We start from the raw sequence: 23862 nt of genomic DNA, 5'->3' as shown, positions 1-23862 counted from the left end.
TTACAAGCAGTATATATTCCATGTCGAGAACAACAAATTCCATTATGATTTATGCTCTAGGAACTCAGGAAACACACTTGGTTAGTAAGAAAGGGCTCAGTATGTAATACCGCCACCTGGGATGCCGAATGTCACTATCCCAACATCTGCTTCCCGAGCGGTGGAATGGCGGCAGGGGGGTGAGCGCAACAAAGCCCCTTGTGGGCTTGCTGTGCTCACCATGCTGCGGCCTCGGTGGCAAGCTGTACCCGCCACAGGTTCTATTCGCCCTGTATGGGTGTCGTGGACACCCATAGAGGGTGAACCACCTACCTTGCCGGTATACCGGCGGAGGTATGGTGCCCCTGTCGGGATCCCAGCATCTATATTGTGACTGCCGGGATCCTGACGATCGGTATGCTAACTGCATACTGTTAGGAATACTACTAATCATGTTGTAAGTATTCACATAGAGGTATATTTCACAACACAATCTTCCCATGCCTTGTAAATGACTTGCTGTACTGTTTGCAGCAGACTGTTCTCCAGCCAGAACCCAAGCTGTATTATGTAATCGGTCCTGTACTGTGTGGCAGAGTCAGTTCTCCAGACAGTACCCTGTGCTGTATTACTGTGTGTAATTGTACTGTACTGTACTATGTGGTTGGTGCTCGACTGTGTGTGGTAGACAGATATCCATGTAGAACCCGGTGCTGTACTGTGATCAGTGCTGTACTATGGGGGTTATTCAGAGATGAACGCAGATAGCTACATAAGCAGCCAGATCTGCGTTCATTTCTGCACATGCTGGGGGCCGCACAGCACAGGGCAAGGCCACCCAGCATGTGTAAAGTCATCTACCAATGCGTTCACAATCTAATTGCGAATGCATTGGATCTAAGGTTGACCCCTGGCAGCGCAGCCTTGCTGCGCTGTGAGCAGCCATTTTTTCTTTCAGAGTGGCATCATGTGGCATCATGTGACATCACACAGCCACCCTGAAAATGGTCCTAGCCTGCCCCCGTTTGGACTGCACCCCCTTCCCCCCCAGCTGCATCGCCGCCCTGAAAACACCCGCCACTGCCATTTAGATTACGGTTGCACCTAATCAGAATATGGCCTATTTCGGCAAGCTGCGCAGCAAGCCGCATTAGCGGTATGGTCTGAATGACCCTCTATGTGTGTGGCAAACATAGCTCCCCAGCCAGCATCTTGTGCTGTATTTATTACTAAGCTACTCAGTACCATCACCCAGGACACATAACCTGTCAGTGTAACTTCCTTTCACTGCCGTGTCAGACAGGGAGAGGTAACCCGGGTATAGGTCCACCAGTGACATCCCATGCTAAGGATCTGGGGGAAGGGGCGCACCAAATGACTGCCTTTCCCCCAGGCGATAGAAATCCTAGTTTCTGCCCTGCTGTACTGTTCCGGGATGCGAAGCCCTGCAGCAGGCACGATTGCAGTTCCATCCTGCCCATTGAGGTCATGCTCTTGTGTTATGCACAGACCTGTAAAAATAGCTATTAAAGTGCATATGTACATCCTGCCTGTACACTATGCAAGTTGTGACTCCTAATAATTAGCTGCTGTCATTTATATCCCTTTTCCACTTGCTAGCACGGGTCGCAGCCGGGAGCCTGACACGGCTGCAACCCGTGCTAGAGCCCCCTTCTACACTGAGCTCACCAACCAGGCATATTGCCGGGGTTGGTGACGCTGCTGCTGACGCGGCAGGGGCGGCGCTGGGAGATCACATGATCTCCCAGCGCCGCCCTTCCATACACTGTGAACGGGAGCCGTGTTGCATCGACACGGCTCCCGTTTACACTACACAGCTTACCGGGTTGAACACGTGTTCAACCCGGCAAGCTACCCGGGTAGGATTCCCGGATCACTTGATGTGGGAATTTGCAGGGGGGAGTCGTTTCCACTAGAAAAAAACACGGGTAAATGCGCGCCCCCGCGCTTTTACTTGTGTTTTTAGAGCTAGTGGAAAAGGGGTATTACAGTGGGATAATTGATCCCCCGGGGCTACTCAATTGTCTCTGAAGTCAGCCCGAAGGCTGCACTTAATAAAAAAACTTACCTATTTTTGAGAGTTGTGGCAATGTTATCACACAGATCCAGAAACTTCTCCCAGATTCTGTGTGTTAACGTTAGAAAATAAATAATTTAATCACTTGCCTGTCATTGTCGCATCCGATACGACCACACCAGCAAGTGCTTTATCTGACAGTGTTATCAGCGGCAAGGGAGGGAAACTTCCCTCCGCAGTCCCTTTGCCTCCCTGCACCCTCCCCTCAGTGTTGCCATGCTGCCTATCACTGCTGATTGGTCAGCTCAGCAGGACACCCCACCCTGTGGCTGTAGACAATAGCAGCCGCTGTGGAAGTGTAAACCAACACCTCCAAGCCCCCTAATTGAATTCCCACTTTAGAGTCTTATTTATTTATAACAAGAATTTAGGTGCAAAATCTGCATTGAACCACAGCATACCAATCATACACTTGCTTTTATGGTGTATCTTGCTCTAGACCAGTGATTCCCAGACTTTCTTAAATCATGGCACTCTAGAGTATCATAATTTTTTTACAGCACCCCTAAGATGAATTTTTTTTTTAATTGATAAATTTTGAAAAAAAAAAATCAAATTAAGTAAATTGTGCCTACATGTCATCCTTAGGTTGAGTTATAGTGTACAGTTGTGCTTCTGATTGTCCACATGCACTTTGCTCACCTACCAACTATCCCGATTTTGGTGGGGCTGACCGTCTGTCACACCTGCAGGTCACACTGTCCCGCATTGGGTGGAACGGGGGGGCAGAGCAGCGGTGAATAGACCCTATGCGCATGTGCACTGCATCTATTCACGGAGTGCTCAGCATGCCCACCAAAATGGTGAAAAAGGGAGAGTAGCCCATGATCGTGGCACTTCCCACGAGGCCACACCCCCAATTTTGGGCGCACACCAGGGTCCTTCCTCCCAGCTTCAGAAAGTATGCTTTCGTCATAAATAATTTGATTTGGTCCTGGACCACCAACCTGAGGCACCCCTGCAAGAGCCTCATGGCACCCTGTGATGCCTATACAGTTTGGGAACCACTGCTCTAAACAGATAAAAGCTACTTTATTTGTTGGTTTCACACTTATATAAAATGTCAGTCAATGAGCCATTAAGTAACCTGAATTTCACTATTTAAATGATGTCATTTATTTTTTTATGTATTGTTTCATTCATTTATCACAAATGTTTTATCCAAATTGTACTGATATCCTCTGGAGCTTGGTACAAATTGCAGAGTACTGTATCTCCCATTACATACAAATGCCAATTGTCAGTGAAGGATGTTTGTACTACAAGAACATTATGCTCTTGGGAAGCTTTCATCTGGTATACTGATAAATAATTTATAGTCTAAAAATGTATTTTCAACAGTTTAACTGCAAATAGCATATTAGGAAATGGAAAACCCACCATACTCCGGGACCTGCCCTGTTCCGCGCTTTAGTAACAGCTTCACTCTCCTTCCTCCAGATTTAATGAGTTCTATTGCTCTAGCGTGTGTCATGTCTCTTGTGCTTTCCCCATTGATTTCAATAATTTGATCACCGACCTGTCGGGTAAAAAGAAGATCAAATAAACCAAAGAGTTTGCTAAAAATGCATATTTTCAAAGAATAACATTTTGCTGCACATGTTACAGAATGACAGTTATACATGAAGACAAATATGTTGTGATGCTTCGGAAGACATCTCTGGCAAACTACGCAAGTCTACATAATTACCCAGATCCTTTACCAATCAATTGTCAAACTCAATGTGAGATAATGATTCCAATTTCTACTACAAGGCACTTAGCTGGAGACTGATCTTGATCTTACCATACTACGCAGAAGGCAGTAGCAGAATTTACCAACACCATGAACTCTAATCCATCATGTCTGTTGTGCTCATGAAGAGTTCTCATCGCAGCACTGCTCAGAATTTACCTTTGCTGCAAATGCCAGATACTGAAGTAATAATCAGCAATTTCAATAGCTTTATGCATGCAGCAGTGACGCTCTAGACTAGTGGCAAAATCACATGAACAATGCACCGTTTCTTACTTCAGTTTCGGGTGACTGACTGTAATTCAAAAGTTAGGTTTTTTTTTTAAACAGTTATTTAATGTATACTCATGTATGTTCATGTACATTTGCTGAAAATGGGACAGATAGATCCTATATGCCTGTCATGTATTTAAAAAAAAAAAAAGGATAATTTTTAGTTACATGAAGAAGAGTTTATTATGGGACATGTGGAGGATAGAGGAGAGAAATGTTGAAGTGGCTTTTGCTCATTTTATTTGTTCATTAGAATTCGCCATGGAAAAGTAAAAGCTGCTGGGAATAGCGGCATCTTATTAACACATCTACAGTACAGTGACGTGCGGTGAGGTAAATGGTTGGGAGGCACAGATGGGGATAGGTCTATCTCACCCTCTACTCACTGTAGCTCTCCCCTCACTACAATAAGCTACAGTGTCCAAGGAGACTCCTATCTATATCCCTGTGTCTTCTCCTGCTGCTGCTGTATGAGCTCTGACTACAGTGCACTTCCTGGTCACATGACACAACTAAGTGTCCATCAGTGCACAAGGCCCCCCCGCCTCTACACACACACACACACACACACACACACACACACTCAGAGGCACCCCTCTATTAGTTCCCTTTCTGTGTAGCGTTACTGCCTGTGGAGAGCCCCGCCCCCAATCTGACTATAGAACCGATGAACAACTGTTGCTTTCTCATCTCGTCTCCCTGCAGCTCCAGGGATCTCCACAAAGCTGGTGAGTGTTAGCTATAAAAAGGATTACAATAAACAAAGAAGATGTTTACGTTATAAATATCTTCTTTGTAGTATTCTAATGATATTATATAAATTCTCAGGAGTTTGACAGGGAGTATGAGCCTCCCCTGACTGCACATACCTGCTACAGTATAGAAAGCAGGTACCTTGTATCATTAAAGGATTTTATTATTGAGGTGCTACCTACACATCTGTGGTAACCTTGGAACATATGGGGAAAATAACAATGTGGTAGATTCAGTAGGCAGGAGTAAATACAATTTTAAAAGTTGAAGGGTTTTACTAAATCAGACTTTAGGGCCTTGGATGCAGTAATTCATTAACACAGAGGGGTAGATTTATTATAGCTTGGAGAGAGATAAAGTACCAACCACTCAGCTTCTGTCATGTTACAGGCTGTAGGCGATATGTAATAGGGCATATGTAATAGGGTATCCGAGAGTGGGTATCCGGCCTGTAGGTCGACAATACTTAGGTTGACATTGTCTAGGTCAACCACTATTGGTCGACAGTAAGTAGGTCAACATGGTTTCTAGGTCGACATGGACTCTAGGTCGACATGACAAAAGGTCGACATGAGTTTTTCAAATTATTTTTACTTTTTCATACTTTATGATCCACGTAGACTACGAATGGAAACGGTAACCTGTGCCAAGCGCAGTGGTAGCGGAGCGAGGTACCTTGCCCGAAGCACACAGGGACACGGTGCATTAATTGGGGATCCCGGTCACTGTAGGGAGAAAATGACAACAAAAAGTGCAAAAAATCATGTTGACCTAGTACATGTTGACCTAGAATCCCTGTCGACCTAGAAACCATGTGACCTACTTACTGTCGACCAACAGTGGTCAACCTAGACACTATTGACCTAAGTGTGGTCGACCTTGCATACCACACCCCCAAGAGTGCTGGAGGTGCGGGATGCTGGCCGATCGCGGACGTTTTTTAAGGCGGCATTCATTTACAAGTCACGGTTTTGCCTTGTAAATGACTGCCGCTTTAAAAAAAAAATACATCAGAGATCGTCCAGCATCCTGCACCTCCGGCAATCTCGGATGCTATTACATCTCGCCTTGTGTTTAAAAAATGACAGGAGCTGATTGATTGATACTTTATTTCTCTTCAAGGTTTGCTAAATCTCGTACAGAGTATGAAAGTTGCCTAAGTTGATAACAGGCAAAAAAAGGAGCAATTACTGCATGCGTCTCCAAAAACTTATATAGATTCCATGACCATCAGTACATTTTGCGTGTGTGTAAACAGGTCCTGTGATGTAGGAAGTAATTAACAGTCTGCTGCTGCTGTTTGGGGTGGTGATGGCATCCATTTCCCAAAACGGAGGCATGTTGTTGCCATTAGGGGGGGAAGGGATAAGAGGCCAGAGATGTCCAATGTGCACAACTTTGGGCCTAATTCAGACCTGATCGTAGGTGTGCTAAATTTAGCACATCTGTGATCAGTCACACAGACATGCAGGATGGGGGGGACGCCCAGCACAGGGCTAGTCTGCCCCGCATGTCAGGACTGTTCCCCCCCCCCCCCCCCCCACCGCACAAGTACGAAAGCATCGCACACCGGCAATGCTTTTGTACTGGAAGAGTAGCTCCCTGCCAGCACAGCTACTGCACGCTGGCAGAAGCTACTCGTCGTTGTGAGGGTCACAGCGGCTACGTGTCGTCATGCATCCGCCGCGGACCACCCCCTCAATAGTCCAGGCATGCCTGCGTTGCCCAGACCGCGCCCCAAAACGGCGGCCAAACGCCGCTGGCCCGCCCTCTCCCACCCAGCGACCACATCTGCCTGTCAATCAGGGGTGTGGATCATTAGATCGACAGTGTCTAGGTCGACAATGTTTAGGTCGACCACTATAGATCGACGGTTTGACCTACAGGTCGACATGTTTTAGGTCGACAGGTCATGAGTTTTTCATGGTGTCGTTTTCTCTGTACAGTGACCGGGAAACCCAATTAGTGCACCATGCTCGCTTCGCTCGCCATGCTTCAGACGAGGTGCCTCGCTTCGCTCGACACAGGTTACTATTCCCAATCGTAGTCCGCGTGGATCGTTAAGTATGAAAATTTAAAAAAACTATATATTTTTTTTTTTACAAAAAACTCATGTCGACCTTTTGACCTGTCGACCTAGAAACCCTGTCGACCTTGAAAACATGTCGACTTAGTGACTGTCGACCTATAGTGGTCGACCTAGGCACTATCGATCTTCAGACCGGATCCCGTCAATCAGGCAGAGGTGATCGCAGGGCTGAGACAGTCGTCGGCTGTCTGGCATGCACCGGCGCATTGCGCAGCTCAGACCTGATTGGCTGCTGTGTGAAAACGCATAGCAGCGATCAGGTCTGAATTAGACCATTTGTTTGCAATTTTGCTGTAGCATGTGTACATCTTTTCTCAAGGAAGACAATGTTGCTGCTACTATAAATGTACAAAGGTATTTTGTGTTTGTATATTTAGCCTGACAATTGGGCATGGTTGATCCTGTAATGTTGAGAAAGTACAGCATGCGTTTAAAAATCCTTACATACCATGCACTGATTCACCTGTACAGTATATATACATCTGTACATATACTGTACATTGGCATACATAAAACATACTTTCAAACACACACACACAGCATACATACTGTATATACACAGCATATACATTACATACACATACAGACAAACACATATCTCACATACACATAAAGACCACTTTCCCTCTACTGAGTCCCGGATTTATGAGGCACCTGGCTGCTGCAGAGTCCGTGGGAGCGCCGGAGGCAGTCAGTCACCGCTTTGCCCCTCCACCGATTCCAGTACACCGGCTCATCCGGTCCCTCAATGCAGAATCTGCCTGAGAGGAGCTCAGCTGTGCGCTGCTATTGCAGCTCCATCTACAGGCAGCCAGCGGTTACTAACTCCCCGCAGCGGCAAATTGGCAATGGCAGGCAGAGACCAGGGAGCTGGCGGCTGTGGCAGCGCTCCCAAGTCACTTGCAGAGGCGGCGGGGAAGGCAGGAGACAGGCTGCGGCGCCGGTGGGACTCTGAGTGACTGCCTGAGACAGCAGCCAAGCTGCGCTCCGGAGTCCCTTGCAGAGGCGGCGTGGGAGTCAGGCGGCGGTGGGAGACAGGCTGCGGCGACGGCGGGACACACAGTATTGTAATTAATGACTGGAGGTAGCGGAAGTGCAGGTTGGGGGATGCCGATGGTGCACCTTCGGTTCATTTGTGCTGTGGGCAAGGCACCATCGGCACACAGGTAGTTACAGCTGTGTGTGTGTGTGTGTGTGTGTGTGTCTGTCTGCAGCAAGACACTATAGATTATATGGGTGTGGTATGGTATGCCGGCGGCCGGGCTCCCGGCGACCAGCATACCGACGCCGGAAGCCCGACCGCCGGCATACCGACAGCGTGGCAAGCGCAAATGAGCCCCTTGCGGGCTCACTGCGCTCGCCACGCTGCGGGCACGGTGGCGCGCTAAGCATGCCACGCTATTTATTCTCCCTCCAGGGGGGTCGTGGACTCCCACGAGGAAGAAAAACTGTCGGTATGCCGGCTATCGGGATTCCGGCGCCGGTATAATGTGCGCCGGGATCCCGACAGTCAGCTACCTGAAGACCACCCGATTATATAAGAGCTGTTAGCTGAGGATTTCTTGCTGTGCAAAACTGGGACTATCTTCCATTCCGTAATGAAAATTAACAATAAACCTGTAAACAATAGTAGTTACTATCTTTAGAAAATTATACCAGTCCCTTTTTCATATTTTTTTTTTGCATCGGATTTATCTGAATAAATATCAGAGCATACAGTATGTAGAATAAATCATTGTGGACACTAGGTTACTGCCGCAATATCTGCCTCAAAAGTACATTTCAGTTCCAGTGCAGACGCCAAAGACACTCCGTGAAATGAGAAGAACTGACAATTTGATGTAAGTTTATTGAATAGTATAATATGATTACTTCTTGTTTCTTTCTCAGAACTGAACTATGACAGATATTCATATCTGATTTGTTTATGTTGTATCTTCACACAAAATATTGATACCATTATACAGAAATGTGGTAGAGCTACAATTTCCAGTGTGATGAGAAGCTAATGATGTGACATCTAGGTCTCTACATGTATTGTTCCTTCTTTTGTTTCGTAAATTTAATTTCAACAGTTTATTAAACCTTAAATTTCACCAGTTTCATCTCACGTTTGCTACCTAGTAACTAGAATAAAGAGAAAAACAGACCTTGCTTCTTGTGCTACCCTATATTGTAAAGGATATTGGGCCTAATTCAGAATTGATCGCAGCAGCAAATTTGTTAGCAGTTGGGCAAAACCATGTACACTTTGGGGGGGGGGGGGCAGATATAACATGTGCACTGCAGGAGGAGCAGATGTAACCTGTGCAGAGAGTTAGATTTGGGTGGGGTGTGTTCAAGCTGAAATCTAAATTGCAGTGTACGTTACCAACAGTTCTTCAACTGTATATATAGCTTTTATGCAGGTTATACAGAGACCCCCAACAATGGAGTGTCAGCCAATAGAGGTGTCACTTGAAGGCCAGCAGAGCCGGTTCTAGAGCTTGTGGCGCCCAGGGCGAAAGTTTCCTTTGGCCCGCCCCCCCTCCCAATCTGGTAAAAAAGGGTTCATGCATTCCATAGGTGCATGGTAAAAAATAGGGGCGTGGCTTCATAGGGAAGGGGCGTAGTCAGTTATGCCCCCTGTAGCTGTGCCCCCAGTAGATTTGCCCCCTGTAGTTTTGCACCCTGTAGCTGCGCCCCTGTAGTTTTGCCCCCTGTTGCTGTGCCCCTGTAGTTTTGCCCCCTGTTGCTGTGCCCTCAGTAGTTGTGCCCCTGTTGCTGTGCCCTCAGTAGTTGTGGCCCTGTTGCTGTGCCCCTGTAGTTTTGCCCCCTGCTGCTGTGCCCTCAGTAGTTGTGCCCCTGTTGCTGTGCCCTCAGCAGTTGTGCCCTTGTTGCTGTGCCCCTAGTAGCGGCGCTTAAAAAAAACATCACCAGCCCCGCTCCTGCTTCCCGACCGCTGCTGCTGTCCTCCTATGGGATCATGACGTCTCTCCCATAGTGCCGCACACGGCACAGACACCAGAGGACCTATAACGTCTGCGGCCGCTTCCACAATACCATGCGGTGCGAGATGACGTCAGGCGCACCGCACGGCACCGGCATAGTAGCGGGTGGCTCTTGCCACGGCAGAGGCGGCGGCGCCCTGGGCAAAAAGCCTTCTTGCCTGTGGCAAGAGCCGCTACTGGTGCACAGCACTACAACCAAATCTGGCTGTACTTCAACAAGGGGCCATTAAAAGAGGTTCCTCACTGTTATATCTCCCTTATTGTTCTGTCTGCTACTGGTAAAAACCCATAGGGGCCTATTTATTATCACTAATGGGCTCGGTACACATGTGTAAGCACTAGTTTATGGATGTTTTAGGTAAGCCCATACATTATTAGAGGCCCAATAGGTCAGCCTAATATACAGCAAACTTCAAAATGGAGTTTTCTTGTGAGAACCAACAGCATCTTCAGATGGTGCTTTTTCTCAGGGTTTTATGGGATACGTGTGGATCTCTCCGCTGATGCTGCACAGGTCACAAATGTGCAGTTGGCTGAACAGGCATTGGGAAGTAAACACTGCAAGTGTCCCTGCATTGGAGCAATAGTCACTTGCTCCAGTAATTATGTATCTTACGCGAGTTGGATACTTAATCAATGATGAACAGGCCCCATAATGACGTCATCTCAGGCTCTTTATGCACAAGGCTCAGTCGTGTTGATAAGATAAACTACTGAATATTTCTGATATACTGCTCTTCTGCACTGTAATAGAGATTTTATTTTAAGATTATAGACCTTTGTTTTCATTTGTACAGCAAACTCTGGCTGCCAGTTGGCATTCAAGGTCTAAGAGCTATAAATTAACAATAAAAACTAGCTGACAGGTTTTCTGGCCAGGACATTTTACCCATTTTCACCCCCTTAGGAGTAAAAAATCCCTGCTTAATGGGTGACTGCAAATAACGGTCACAGTTTCCAGACCACCCAGCAGGTCTAACGGTCACAGTTTCCAGACCACCCAGCAGGTCTAACGGTCACAGTTTCCAGACCACCCAGCAGGTCACATGTTCCAGGTCACCCAGCAGGTGCACAGAGAGAGTGCACCAACTGTTACATTTTCATAGAGCACAATGGTAATGCATTGTAAATGGCAGGTGAACAATTTACCACATAAATCCGAAACTAAGCAACTAATTACAATTTAAATGTAGTTCTGGATCAAGAGCTTTTATTTGGTATATACTCAGACAATGACATCATAGAAATATGTCCCTCATAAAAGTCGTCCTTCTGCTGATAATGTATAGATAGGTACTTGAATCTCCAGCATCTGGGAGCCTTGATGATCTAGGGGAGCAGGTGGGGTGACTATCAGCTCAACTCTTTCTATTGGCCACCTCTGTACACCATCCAACATGTGCTAACAAAAATGATTTTACAATGTACTGTAAATTTTCTGCCAGAATACACTGTATACTAATTGCTAGATGGTATTGTATTGTATACTGCTTTAGAGGCTTGTGGGAGATTTATCAAATCTTGTAGAAAGATAAACCAATCAGCTTCTAATTGTCAGTTTTTATACATAGCCTATAAAATAACAGAAGGTGATTGGCTGGAACTTTATCTCTCTCCAAGATTTGATAAATCTCCCCCTTGGTGTAGTTTATTGGTCATCAGATGGGTTTTCTTTCAACAGGATCTATACAAAGGAACTTTACATGGTGCCTACAGCCTGCCAAATTAGGCTATGCATGCTACAAGTTATCCCTCATTTCTTTACTCAAATAGTGCAATCCTTAAAAACAGCAGGATATTCCCTCATTACCAGAGGCAGACTCAAGTTTTAAAGTTTTGTTTAAATACTGTTCAAATGCGCAAAATATTTCCCCTTAGTGTATTTCTACTTTGACTATAATTACCAGCCACCGCCACCATGTCTATTTTATTAGCATTGTGATTGTCTTCTCCCTGATGTAAAGCGGTTTCCAGAGTGTGTCAGCAGCCGGTGAGTCACCCTACGGGGGCTAGGGGAGCGGCAGGACTACCTAAGAATGTATGGAAGCTGTATTGGCACTTCAGTCAGACTTAGCAGCAGTGCTCCATAGAATTGGTGCAAGGCTGATAGGCGCTCCTCGGAGAGTAGAGACTGATGGAGATCGGTGTGATGCACTGGCTTGTACAGGAGCTGCAACTGCCATACTTCAACATGAGAGCCTTTGCCGCAAGCCATTACTCGCATATGGGGTGGCAAGTAAAATCCTGAAGTGCCAGTACAGCTCTCATTTAAGCAAGTGATTCACAGTGATCTCTGTTAGTTATCAATCTCTGAGAGATGCCTGTTAGCTCTGCGCTAAGTTTGATCAAAGTTGATTGTTATCAAATCGTAATTTTTTGGTACTTTATCTCTGTCCACGTTATCGCTCGACAAGCTTTACTAAATCTCCTCACAAGTGTTCCCCTTGTCATTTATGTACTGTTTGGTATTCACCATACAGTTGCATGTTTTGCTTGGTATTCCCCATACTATTGTATGTTCTGTTTGGTATTCCCCAAACACACGACTGAGCAAAACTGACACAATCGTCATCATGCCCACTCTATTTACAGACTATAAATTCCACCAATGCTGAATTTAGAAACAATATGAAGAGACTTGGAGCAGCCCTGTAACTGGGTGGCAGCATGCCTTGTGCATCCACCACCCACCCCCCTGATTAGATACCGTCATAAGGCTGCGCCCATTGGGCTGGTTGGACAAGACCACCATCACCGGAATGCTACTTCACCGCTCCAAGTGTCCTAAGGATGCTCGGAGCAGATATACAACCTTCAGGGTGTGGGGGCGGAATGTTCAGTCTGCAGGGTGTTCGGCCAGATGCAGCGAGGGTGCCACCCCCAAGGCACTCAACCCTGTTCTACGCACTGGCCGTACCACCCTTCTAACGACCCTGTCTATGAGGTGGATGCAGCAGACATGAGAAAATATGCTAATGACTCCGGCGCTGTCTTGTAAACAGAGACGCCCAGTACCAAAGTTTCAGATTCGCCACTTACATGCAAATGGCGCAACATCGGGAATATTGGTTGCACCATCAAACTTCTGAGAAACCCAGTGGTGTTTTCAACAAAAACACCGGGGCCAGTGAATTCTCAGTGGCTGACTAGGACATGTCTAGAAAACAGTGGCAACATACAGTATCTACATTTTTTGTAGCCACCCCGCTTACCTCCCCCACACGGTCACTACCTGTCACTCACTGCGTCTGCTGTTGCTAATCAATCAGTTAACATGCGTAGTGCGGCTAAGGCCATAAATTGCTCTGCTGCATCCCACGTAGATATTGCTTCCACATCTAAATCAGACTCTAGATCATTGGAAAGTTGACCCTGTGAAAAACTGGTTGCTCCATGAGGATTAAATTCTGCCATAACTTTGCTTTTCTCAGTTCAGACTGTCTAGTTTTTTGGCAAACTAATGTTGAGAAAAATCTGATCTGTATTGGAAATCTTTTGCAGATTGATTATTGATTGATGCTAGTTAGTATTGAACATATAGAGATATGGTAAAACTATTTGGCCTAATAGGCTAAGAAAGGGGAATATAAATCTGCTAACAGATTAGTGGAATATGCCTTCAAGTAGCTTGCCCTGCATATGTTCCAGACAGAGCTGTTACATTAGTGCTCTTGGAGAAATGTGAGGAAGACACAATGTGACTAGCAGTGGGTCGCTCAGGGTTATTAACACTTGTAAAACCTTTCTTTCAGATGAAAACAAAAGAGAAAGTGATAGAATTAGGTATATGCATCTGCTCATTGTGTTTCCTGTATGACTTTAAACAGGAACCTTCTGTCGTTGAAAAGACATTTTCTTTGTCTACCCATGTATTAAGGAGATGGGTTTGAAGATTCTGTTTGTTCTATATTTTTGCTTGAATAAAGAACTAGGACATCACTATATTACCTACTGTAGGCCTGAAGCAGAATACATACAGTATGTGAAACCCACTGAAGCCACATTTATAAGCACTCAATTAATCGGGGAGTTTGGTATAAAAGAAAATGAATGTCTTTGGGATGGTCTTTTGTATTTATAATCTAGGAAGTTATAGCACCATTTATTTTCTGCCACTTCTCCTAATCTTATTACAGTAAAATGTACTGTAGGCTTTAGGACTATTCACAATAAAAGGTCACTTTTAAAACTAGCTGCTACTGCATATTATCTGTGTTTAATGAATTTTCTTTGACAAAAAAGAAAATAAATATATGGTTTTAAGAGCTTTCACAAGAAAATAGACAAATGATTGTATGCAGGAACATTTTCTATTTATGAGCTAAAAATGGTTTTATACTGTAAATAGATAATTTAATCGAATGTAAAGTCATTTTCTCAATTACAGTTTAAGTCCACTTCCATAATACCCCCCTTGATGTGTATATTTAATGTACAGCTACATTAGTTTGAACATTCACCTGTAACACAAATAGGGGGGAATTCAATTCTCCGCAGCAATTTATCGTGGGCTAATTAAAGCAGCGGGGCTATTCAATTTGTCCTGAAGACAGCTGCAGGCTGCAGTTAACAGGGATTTTTTTGTTCAAGCCTGTGCAGGCTCGAAAATAAATCCTCGATAAATAGCCTGATTGCAGGTGCCTCGACTGTGTTAACCCATAAGTGCGGGAACTGATTCTGGATTCTATGGGCTAATGCGTGTTAACACGGTATTATACCAGGTGACAAAAAGGGGCTCTATTTGAATAACCATGGGCGTTAAAGCTTGAGGCTACCACTTTTGTTTAGCCTGTGGTAAATTACCACTGCTAATTGTATTCCCTCCATAGACAATCAAATAATAGGCATAGACACTAATGATAATGATATTGCCTAATAGCAACATATCCATGTAAATAAAGTCACGGTTTATATAATCTTCCTAATCAAGGACTTTGTTCAGTCCTAGAAAATAAGTAATACCAGGGGACTATTAGCTAATGTTTCTGCTTCTTAAAATAGTTAAGAGTTTTTGGCTTTAATTTCAATACTTTATTTGCTAGCATCGCTTTAATCAAAATTGGATTGGCCACAAATTGATTTTTTATTTTATTAACCAAATAGAACCATTAATATACTGAACTGTCTGGAAATATAGCCTCTATCCTACTCCAAAGTATATTTGCTTAAATACATTATAGGCATACATGTTTATAGTCTGAACAAAGCAAAGATAACACCTCCTATCATAGTGATGCATAATGCCTCAGTCATGTCACTAAATTCCTGTGAACTGACTAAACATTGGTCAACCCTGCATATGGCTGCCACACTTGTACAGCACCACCCAGGTAGAGCAGTTTTGTGATGCACTGTGCACTTCTAGAAAGCATTAAATAGTATTGTCAGCACATTGTAAAGAGAATATGTCATAGAATTATTTTGTGTTTTTCTTATATACAGTAGCTGTTTTTCCCCTGCAAAATGTACAAATGAGCTCTGCCACATCTATTATTTAGCCAAATAAAACAATAAAAAGACTGTGCATAATGCAATGTCCAGGGGACCAGTTGGTTTAATCTCTGCTACTGACAAGGCACAATGATATATTACAGAATTACCAACCAGCCTTGGAAACAACTGATAGTTCAGTAGTTACATGGCAGTTCAAGAATGTTCCCTTCTTCTCCCTCAAGCAGTTAATGAACAGCACGTCAGAGCCTTGGTGCAGATTTTGACTGAAATAGTAGGTGAATACAGTTCAAGCATTAAAGCGAAAGGAAGCCTACAGTTAATTTATCACAGTTCTACACCCTTGGAAGGGCAACTTGTACTAAGTGGAATCGGAATGCACTCAGAATTGCTTTAAGGTACAGATGAAAATTTAGAGAAGAAAAAATATGAGCAATTGAAGAAACATAATTCCCCTATGGAAACTCTGCACATGAGTATTAGGGTAATTGGGTTTTATTATACTGAAATGTAACTAACATCACTTTAGGACATTGGAAAAACAACAACATGAAATGAGAACTAATCCATGGGTTATTGCAAAGAAATCGTAAAAAGGATACTTTATTCAAATTCACTTTCTAAAGACATTTTGGATTCATACAGTGACGGAACAAGGATAAAGGGGCTTCAGTGAAAGAATATTGTTTGCACAAAGTTACTTTCACATAAAACAGCCATAAGTGTAGCTCATATGGGCATATTACTGACTAACGTTATGTAAGGGGGATATCCAAATAACTGCGGTAAATTACTGTGCTTAATACATACTGTACCTCCCAACATTTTAGAATTGAGAAGCGGGACTCCCACTCGCGGACGGAAAAGGGCATGGCCTAAATGAAAGGGGGCGTGGCCTTGTGGCAGTGCCGTGATTGTGAGTCACGCAGTGACGTGCGGTGGGGTGAGGCAGGTGAGGCAGAGCCTTTCCTGTCATACGAACGCTTTACTGTATAAAGCATATGAAAAATACAAAGAATATGTGTGAAATATCTTCTTTGCATTATTCTAATAATTTTTATAGCCAAAACTCCGGAGTAAAAAGTCTATGGCAGGTGAGGAAGTGCCTCCCCTGCTTATCTTTTCCGCACATCTCTCATCAAAACTCACCAAATTTACAGGAGTTTATACTGCTACACCTGTGTATAATGCCCAGATGTACTCTTTAGCTCATATATTGTGTGTAAATCTGGCTCTGGCGTTAGCCAGTGCCTCCTGAGCCATTTAGCTCACCGCACGTCCTTGGAGTCATGCCCCCTTTTTACTGTCACTAAAGGGGACATGACCGGCGCTAGATGCGCACTGCATCTATTCGCCACTGCACTGCTAAGCAGAGCAGCGAATGCAGGAGCCTCCCAACACCCCCTCCCCCACGGGACACTGCGGCCCAAGGGTGGGACAGTCCCCAAAATTTTTTACTATCCCGCGAAAATCAGCCCTTGACCGTTCAGGACACAAAGCAGATTTCCCTGATAAGCAGCTCTCAGAGATCAGTTTTTGAGCGATAACGCATGGGTCTGGGAACTTATCTCGGATCCCATGTGTTATCGCCCAAAAAACAGGTCATTTGCTGCACAATAAAAAAGGGCTGTAATTGGATAGCCTGATAATACTATCAGGCTTTTTCAGCAGTACCAGCTGGCTGGCAACACAAGAGCAATGCAAGGTACGGTTGTCAAGAGACAAGTGTTTTGCACACCGGTGGCCACTAGATGGGGCTTGATGGAGCAATTCAAGTGTTGCTATATTTGGCCGTGCACAGTCGCCGCCGCTGACATTACTTCTATGTTGTTCCGTCATTTTGACTGATTGGTAAGTAGTCTTATAATAAAACACATTAAGCAGGCTTGGAATAGTTATGTTTGTAGGAAATGAGACACACTTTTATTACTAGCACACCTATATATTGTTTAAAATGGGATAATTACTGAAAGAGAGCTTTGCAATCAGATTTGAATATGGAAAGTGAAGCACTTAAGCAGGGGAGTTTCTAGAGAGGAGGAGGCCCGTGTGCAGGCTCTGTCCAGGCACCCTCCTCTCTGGCTGTTGGCGGAGAGACTCTGGGCACTAGAGTCCCTAGCGCTGTGCCAAAGCCTAGGGGGCATGTGCAGATCTCTGGGAAAATGGTGCAGTGGATATTTTCCCAGTGATTTCCTACTGTGCATGTGTGAAACACAGGTAAAATGGTGCGGCGCAGTGATTTCTGCAGCGCTGCTGCTGCGCCGCGGGACTCCGGAGGGTGAGTATTAAATATAATGGTTGCAGGGTGTGCGATGTGGGCCCTCCTGGACCCCAGGGGGCCCATATGCATGGCACACACTGCCCCCATTATAGATACGCAAGTGCACTTCAGACATAAAGGTTTACTCAATAGATGTCGGATCCTTTCCAATGGAAAGGATCCAAAATCTGAGTATTCAATGAGCGGCCAAATCCGGCAGGAGCTGGCCATTCACGACAATGCCAATCTGACTTTTTTTAAAGTTGGATTGACATTGTCGGAACCAGGGCCAAAACCTCATTTTTGGCTGCGGAATCCGGCAAAACGTGGACCCGCAACTAACCCGCCGATCCATGTGTTTTCCGACAAGTCGGAATTCCCGACTTGTTGGAAAAACGGAGGCAGCATTGAATAGGTCGGAACCCTTTCCGACATAAAAAAGTTGAAATCTGCCGTCTTTCCGACAAGACAGCAATTTCCGACTTCAACTGAATACCCCACATAATTGTTTTTTATCCCCAGTATGACTGGATAAAATAATGCCAGAAAACACTGCTGTGTTAACTGTCCATGCTTAACCTATTTATTTCCCTGCTTGATTACTACAGCTTATTATGCAACAGTGTTCTCATTTACCAATTGTTCCCAATGCGAACATACAAGCACACACTCTCCCATTAAAGTACTATAAACTATTCAAAGACCCAGAAAAATTGGGATAGGAGACTGAGCTTTGGAAATGGTATAAAATGAACTTATACAGGTGATGATGCTAATGCAGTACATTATTAGGATTATCTAACCAGAGGAAGGATGGGGTGTTGACACATTGGTATTTTAATTCTAACAGTAGTAAGTCTACAATTTATTGCAAAGCCAAGATTAAAACATCTTTTAACCAGTCTATAAATGTACTGTAAGCGATATATCTCATCTCATTAGTAACAGCCATATAAAAGTATACAGAGATCATTTACTAGCATATAAAAATTTAATTATTGCACTATGGATACCATGTATACATTGATTTGTACTGACTCAGGGGACCACACACCCTGAACCAGGGTCAGATTAAGCCTAAGGAGGGGCCCGAGGCACTTAAGACAGGGGACCCCGGTGGAAGGGGGTGTACAGTATATTACATTGTGCAAACTTCCCAACATGACCCACTCAAGTAGGGACAAAATGCTCTCTACCTGGACTTCCCTCTTAATATATGATTGGCGTCACCTGTGTTGAACTATTTAGTTGATAAGAAAGGTGTTTTAACACAAGTGATTGCAATCATAACTTAAGAAGGAAGTCCAGGTAGTGAGAATTTTATCCCTCCTGGAATGGATCATGTTGGGATGAATGGATTATATATATTAAATTTAAACCAATGGTGTATATTAGATTTAAACTAATAGTTTAATAATGCCTGGTTACTGTTTATAGCTCCACATAACTGAAAGACAACTATTTTATAAAACTTTCTTGTAGTAGAGCAAAGACAACTAAAGGGCCCTACTCACTGGCCGACCCGCCGCCGAGCTGCCCGACGGCGGATACGGCCGACGAGCGACCCGGCGGCGGGGGGGCAGTGACGGGGGGAGTGAAGTTTCTTCATTCCCCCCGTCACGCGGCTGCATTGAAGTGCAGGCAAATATGGACGAGATCGTCCATATTGGCCTGCATGCACAGCCGACGGGAGACCAGCGATGAACGAGCGCGGGGCCGCGCATCGTTCATCGCAGGAGTCTCCACACTGAAAGATATGAACGAGTTCTCATTCATTTATGAACGAGATCGTTCATATCTTTCAAAAAAACGGCCAGTGTGTAGGGCCCTTTAAACTTAAAATACATATAGAAAAATAAAATCTATAATTTTTCTTGTCACATGCAAGAATAGCAGCCTCTGTACTACTTACACATTGGGACAGGACTCAGGAGAACTGTGTGTGTGTCTCTCTAGATCCATATTAGATAACAGGTTACACAGGACCCAGACACCTAGGTGGGGAGGAGGAGAAGCTGGAATCCCTGTGTTACTTACAGACCCTCTCCACCCTCCTATCTCTCCTCTGGTCAGAAAGCTCTGTCAGTAGCTCACGAAACCCGATACTCCTGTGTCTCTCATCTGTCATGCTTGCATTTTGGCTGCCTGTTTCTGCTGCTGCATAAGAGGGAAAGCTAGTGATGTCAGTGTGCTCTGGCTAGGGGGGCCCCTGACAAAGGGGGCCTCAGGGTACAGTATGCCCTGCACACCCCCTTAATCTGGCTATGCCCTGAACCCATTGTAGCTACTTCACAACATAATGTATATAAGGTACTTTATGCAGTGCATTTCAAGGCATGAGGTGCAGAGCCGGCCCTAACCAATATGATGCCCTAGGCAAGATTTTGTCTGGTGCCCCCTAGCACCACCGCTGGTTCCGCCTCTGACCTTGCAGCTCTTTCCCAGCACCATCACCCCTCACCCATAGCACTCCTCATTTTGGTGTTTGTACCCCATATTTTAAATAGGAACAGTTCGCACATTTGGCGCACAGCCCAAAAAGGGGTGTGTTTTTGCTGCCAAGGGTCATGGCCACACAATAGTAACCCCAATTCCAATTACGCCACACTGTACTGCAACTTTATTCACATTTGATCATGCGATAGTGTCCATAATTCATATTACATCCCACAGTAGTAACACTTTACCTTATAAACGTTACTCCTCACAGTAGAGCCCCTTATTCACATTACATCACACTGAATTGCTCCTTATTCACATTACACCACACCTTATTGCTCTTTATTCACATTAGACGACACAGTAGTGGCCTTTCTATACGCAACGCCACATAGTAGAGCACCTTATACACATAATGCCACACAGTAATGCCCTTTACACATATGAGACACATTATTAATGTCCTTATAAACATAATGCGCCTTACACATTATGACAACCTTCATTAATGCCCTTTTACACATAATGTCCCTTACACATATGCTGCACATTATTAATGCCCTTATACACATAATGACACACATAGTGCTCCTTACACATAGGTTGCACATTATTAATGCATTTTTACATGACACACATAATGCTCCTTACACATATTCCGAACACTACTGCACAACCAACCCACTCACATGCACACAGCACTCACACTGCCACTAACACTGTGACCTCTGCCTAGATACAGATGTGTCCTCATAAATCTTGCCTCAATGCTAACGTCAGGCACACCTTTTTGAAAATGCATCTTATTTTCAATGCTATGTGGCTAGGATGCACAAGCAGCTTCTGCTGATTAAAATGATATGCAGCATGCCTATATACTGTGTGAGACTGTGGCTGTATCTGCATATGAAATGCTACACACAGAATATAGGCATGCCGCATATCATTTTAATCAGCAGAAGCTGCTGATGCCCCTAGGCACATCAAATGCCCTAGGCAATTGCCTAGTTTGCCTATGCCTATGGCCGGCTCTGATGAGGTGGGTGGCCTGGGGCAGATGTGCCGGTACAGGTAGAGGTGGTTGCCTGTAGTCTACTGGAGGAAGTTGCTGGTAATAAGCTACGCGGGGTGTCTTATCTACTGGAGGCTACCTGTAGTCTGCTGATGGCTGCCGGTAATATATAAATGGTTTTGTCTAATGTCTGGTTTCACATCCTAGCTGACTTTTAATTTTGACCTGTAGGTACAGGCCCCCTCCCCCCAGAAAATATTGCGCATGCACAGAAAACAGCACATATGCAAAAGGTAACAAATATTCTGGCAAAGCTGTGATGTGAAACACTGTAAGCCACTGATTTATGATTTTATATACCAAGAACATGCCAAAATGCAGAAAGAACTGTATATGTAATTAACTTAGCCATTATAACTCACCCTCATCCTCCCATTTCGTATTGCAGGACCGTCTTCTGCAAGTCTTAGCACATACAAGTCCATCTTGTATTCTCTTCCTCCACGTATACTGAATCCAAAACCCTTGGCTCCCTTCTCCATCTCCACCGTGAAATAGTCATAATCCTGCAATTAACGGTTCATTTATTTTATGGGTCAAGTTTGCTGTGAACATCATGATTACACAACTTTCTCATTCCGAGATATTTCCTGAATGCTCATGAAGGTGAATATGAATGCGGAAACATGTTAAACTATCCCTTCCCTCTGACAGAAAGAAAACAGAGAATAAAATATATTTTTAAGTGTGCATAATGTAAAACACGTTCAACATAAATTATGCATCTTAGTAAAAAAGGTAAATGCTTGTAATGATAATAATGAACTGTATTATCTACATAACAACAACAACAACAACAACAACAACAAAAAAGAGAATATTGCATAATTTAATAAGCTTCAAAAATAAACCCCAAGTAATTACTATATATTGCATAGAAACAACATTTGACACATATGTGTCTTACACACTGATTACATTTACACCTATAATACAGGTTGAGCCTCCCATATCGGAAATCCTTGGGACCAGAAGTACTGTATATTTAGTCTTCTTCCGTATTTTTGAATATTTGCATACCATAATGAAATATCTTGGGGATGGAGCCCATGTCTGAACACAGAATTAATTTATGTTTCATATACACCATATGCACATAACAGCCTGAATGTAACTTTATATTATATGTTTCATCATTTTGTGCATGAAACAACGTTTGTGTACACTGGACCATAAGAAAACTAAGGTGTCGGTATCTCAGTCATGCTTTTTTTTTGCATTTCATACTGTTTTGGGTATGGGATTTTCGGATATGGGAGACTCATTCAACATTTACTACAATAGATACTGTATAGCATACACTATTTCGTACATAGAGATAATTTGAATGAAATTCCCACCTGAAATTGCCTATAATCAGGGAGTGGATATTGCCTAGTATCAGGAGAATGTTGCCGGTACTCTATTAGAGGTGGTTGCCTGTAGTCCATCGGAGGAGGTTGCTGGTAATCAATTACTGGGGGGTGTCTGTAATCTACAGGAGGTTGCCTGTAGTCCGCTGATGGCTGCCGGTAATCTGTAAATGGTGGTTGCCTAATGTCTGGTTTCACATCCTGTCTGGCTTTTACTTCTGACCTGTAGCTACATAGAGAGGTATTAGCAGTTAATTCAGTTGTTGCAATGAGGTTATAGACTATAATACCACAGGATGTTACCACATGTATATAAGTGTACAAATCCTGGTGGCTTCATTTACTCTATTTACAAAAGTTTTTCACATATTTGTAAACCTAGTAATAAAACTGTGATCGAGATAACCTTTACAGTGACACTTCCATATCCACATGGAGGAAACATCCACTTTGTGTGCTTAAAGTGCATGTAACCTACCAAGTTCCTGGGTACCAATATTCACAAGCTGACCAAGTTTCAGGAGGCCTTACAAAGTCATGACTTCTTGTGAACTGATAAGATGATTGTTCAATCATTAGTTTTGGTTAATGCCACAAAATATCTCACTACTGTGAGTAGGAGAGAGTACTACTTTAATAATCTGTAAATGACAACAGTGAACATATCCCTACACAATATACACTGAGTGGACAAATTACTATGACCACCAGGCGATTTTACACACAGTAGCTATTACACGGATAATGCTGACATAGGATGTCTGAATACGTTTAATCACCTATGCAATAATGGGTAAACACAAGATTTGATGGACTTTGAATGTTGGAATGATTGTTGGCGTACGCAGCAGAGGTGAGAGAATTGGCAAAATGGCTGCACTGGTGAGTAGGTGGAGGATGGTAGTCATTAAAGTGTATACAGAGTGTACTTTTTTATGTATCTTCAATTACGACACTATGTACTGTCCTTACCACCTTCGTGTGACCCATCCCTTGACTTTGATCCTTTTACACATATTATTGAAATAGTTAAGCTCTCATCTTATAAAACCTCCTATATTTACTGGGATATTCTAGCTGGCTTTGAAACAAAGCTTTGGGCATCGACTGTCAGGAGTTGGGAAATGGATTACAGTATCTTTCTCCTACTACTCATGTGGAATTTACCAGTGATTTTACTAATATTCTCAAGGCAATCTATTCGACACAACTAAAGGAAACACATGTTAAATTTACACACAGAACCTATATTACGCCAAGCCTACGGAAACATATGGTCCCTTCAGAATCTGGGGATTGCCAGAAGTGTGGGGCTTCTAATGCTTTGTTTTTACATTGCTTTTGGAACTGCCCTAAAATAAAGAAATTCTG

The 23862-nt window shown here is 43.9% G+C and overlaps 1 protein-coding gene across 12 annotated transcripts in view; it reads right to left on the bottom strand.

The window, feature by feature from the left end:
- The window catches only part of MAGI2 (membrane associated guanylate kinase, WW and PDZ domain containing 2), a 1309326-nt gene that overhangs the window by 69299 nt on the left and 1216165 nt on the right, over positions 1 to 23862 (bottom strand). For all 12 annotated transcript variants that reach the window (XM_063926958.1, XM_063926960.1, XM_063926965.1 and 9 more), the window contains 3 exons: positions 22480 to 22720; positions 21502 to 21645; positions 3458 to 3596 (listed from right to left, as the gene is read on the bottom strand). In XM_063926958.1, the coding sequence (XP_063783028.1) occupies positions 3458 to 3596; positions 21502 to 21645; positions 22480 to 22720 (524 nt within the window). The remainder of the gene's footprint in view (positions 1 to 3457; positions 3597 to 21501; positions 21646 to 22479; positions 22721 to 23862) is intronic.

This window comes from Pseudophryne corroboree, chromosome 6 (assembly GCF_028390025.1).
Source record: "Pseudophryne corroboree isolate aPseCor3 chromosome 6, aPseCor3.hap2, whole genome shotgun sequence".
In the NCBI taxonomy this organism is placed as follows: Eukaryota; Metazoa; Chordata; class Amphibia; order Anura; family Myobatrachidae; genus Pseudophryne; species Pseudophryne corroboree.
Note: the sequence above shows the minus strand (reverse complement) of the source record. Positions and strands in the feature narration are given on the sequence as shown.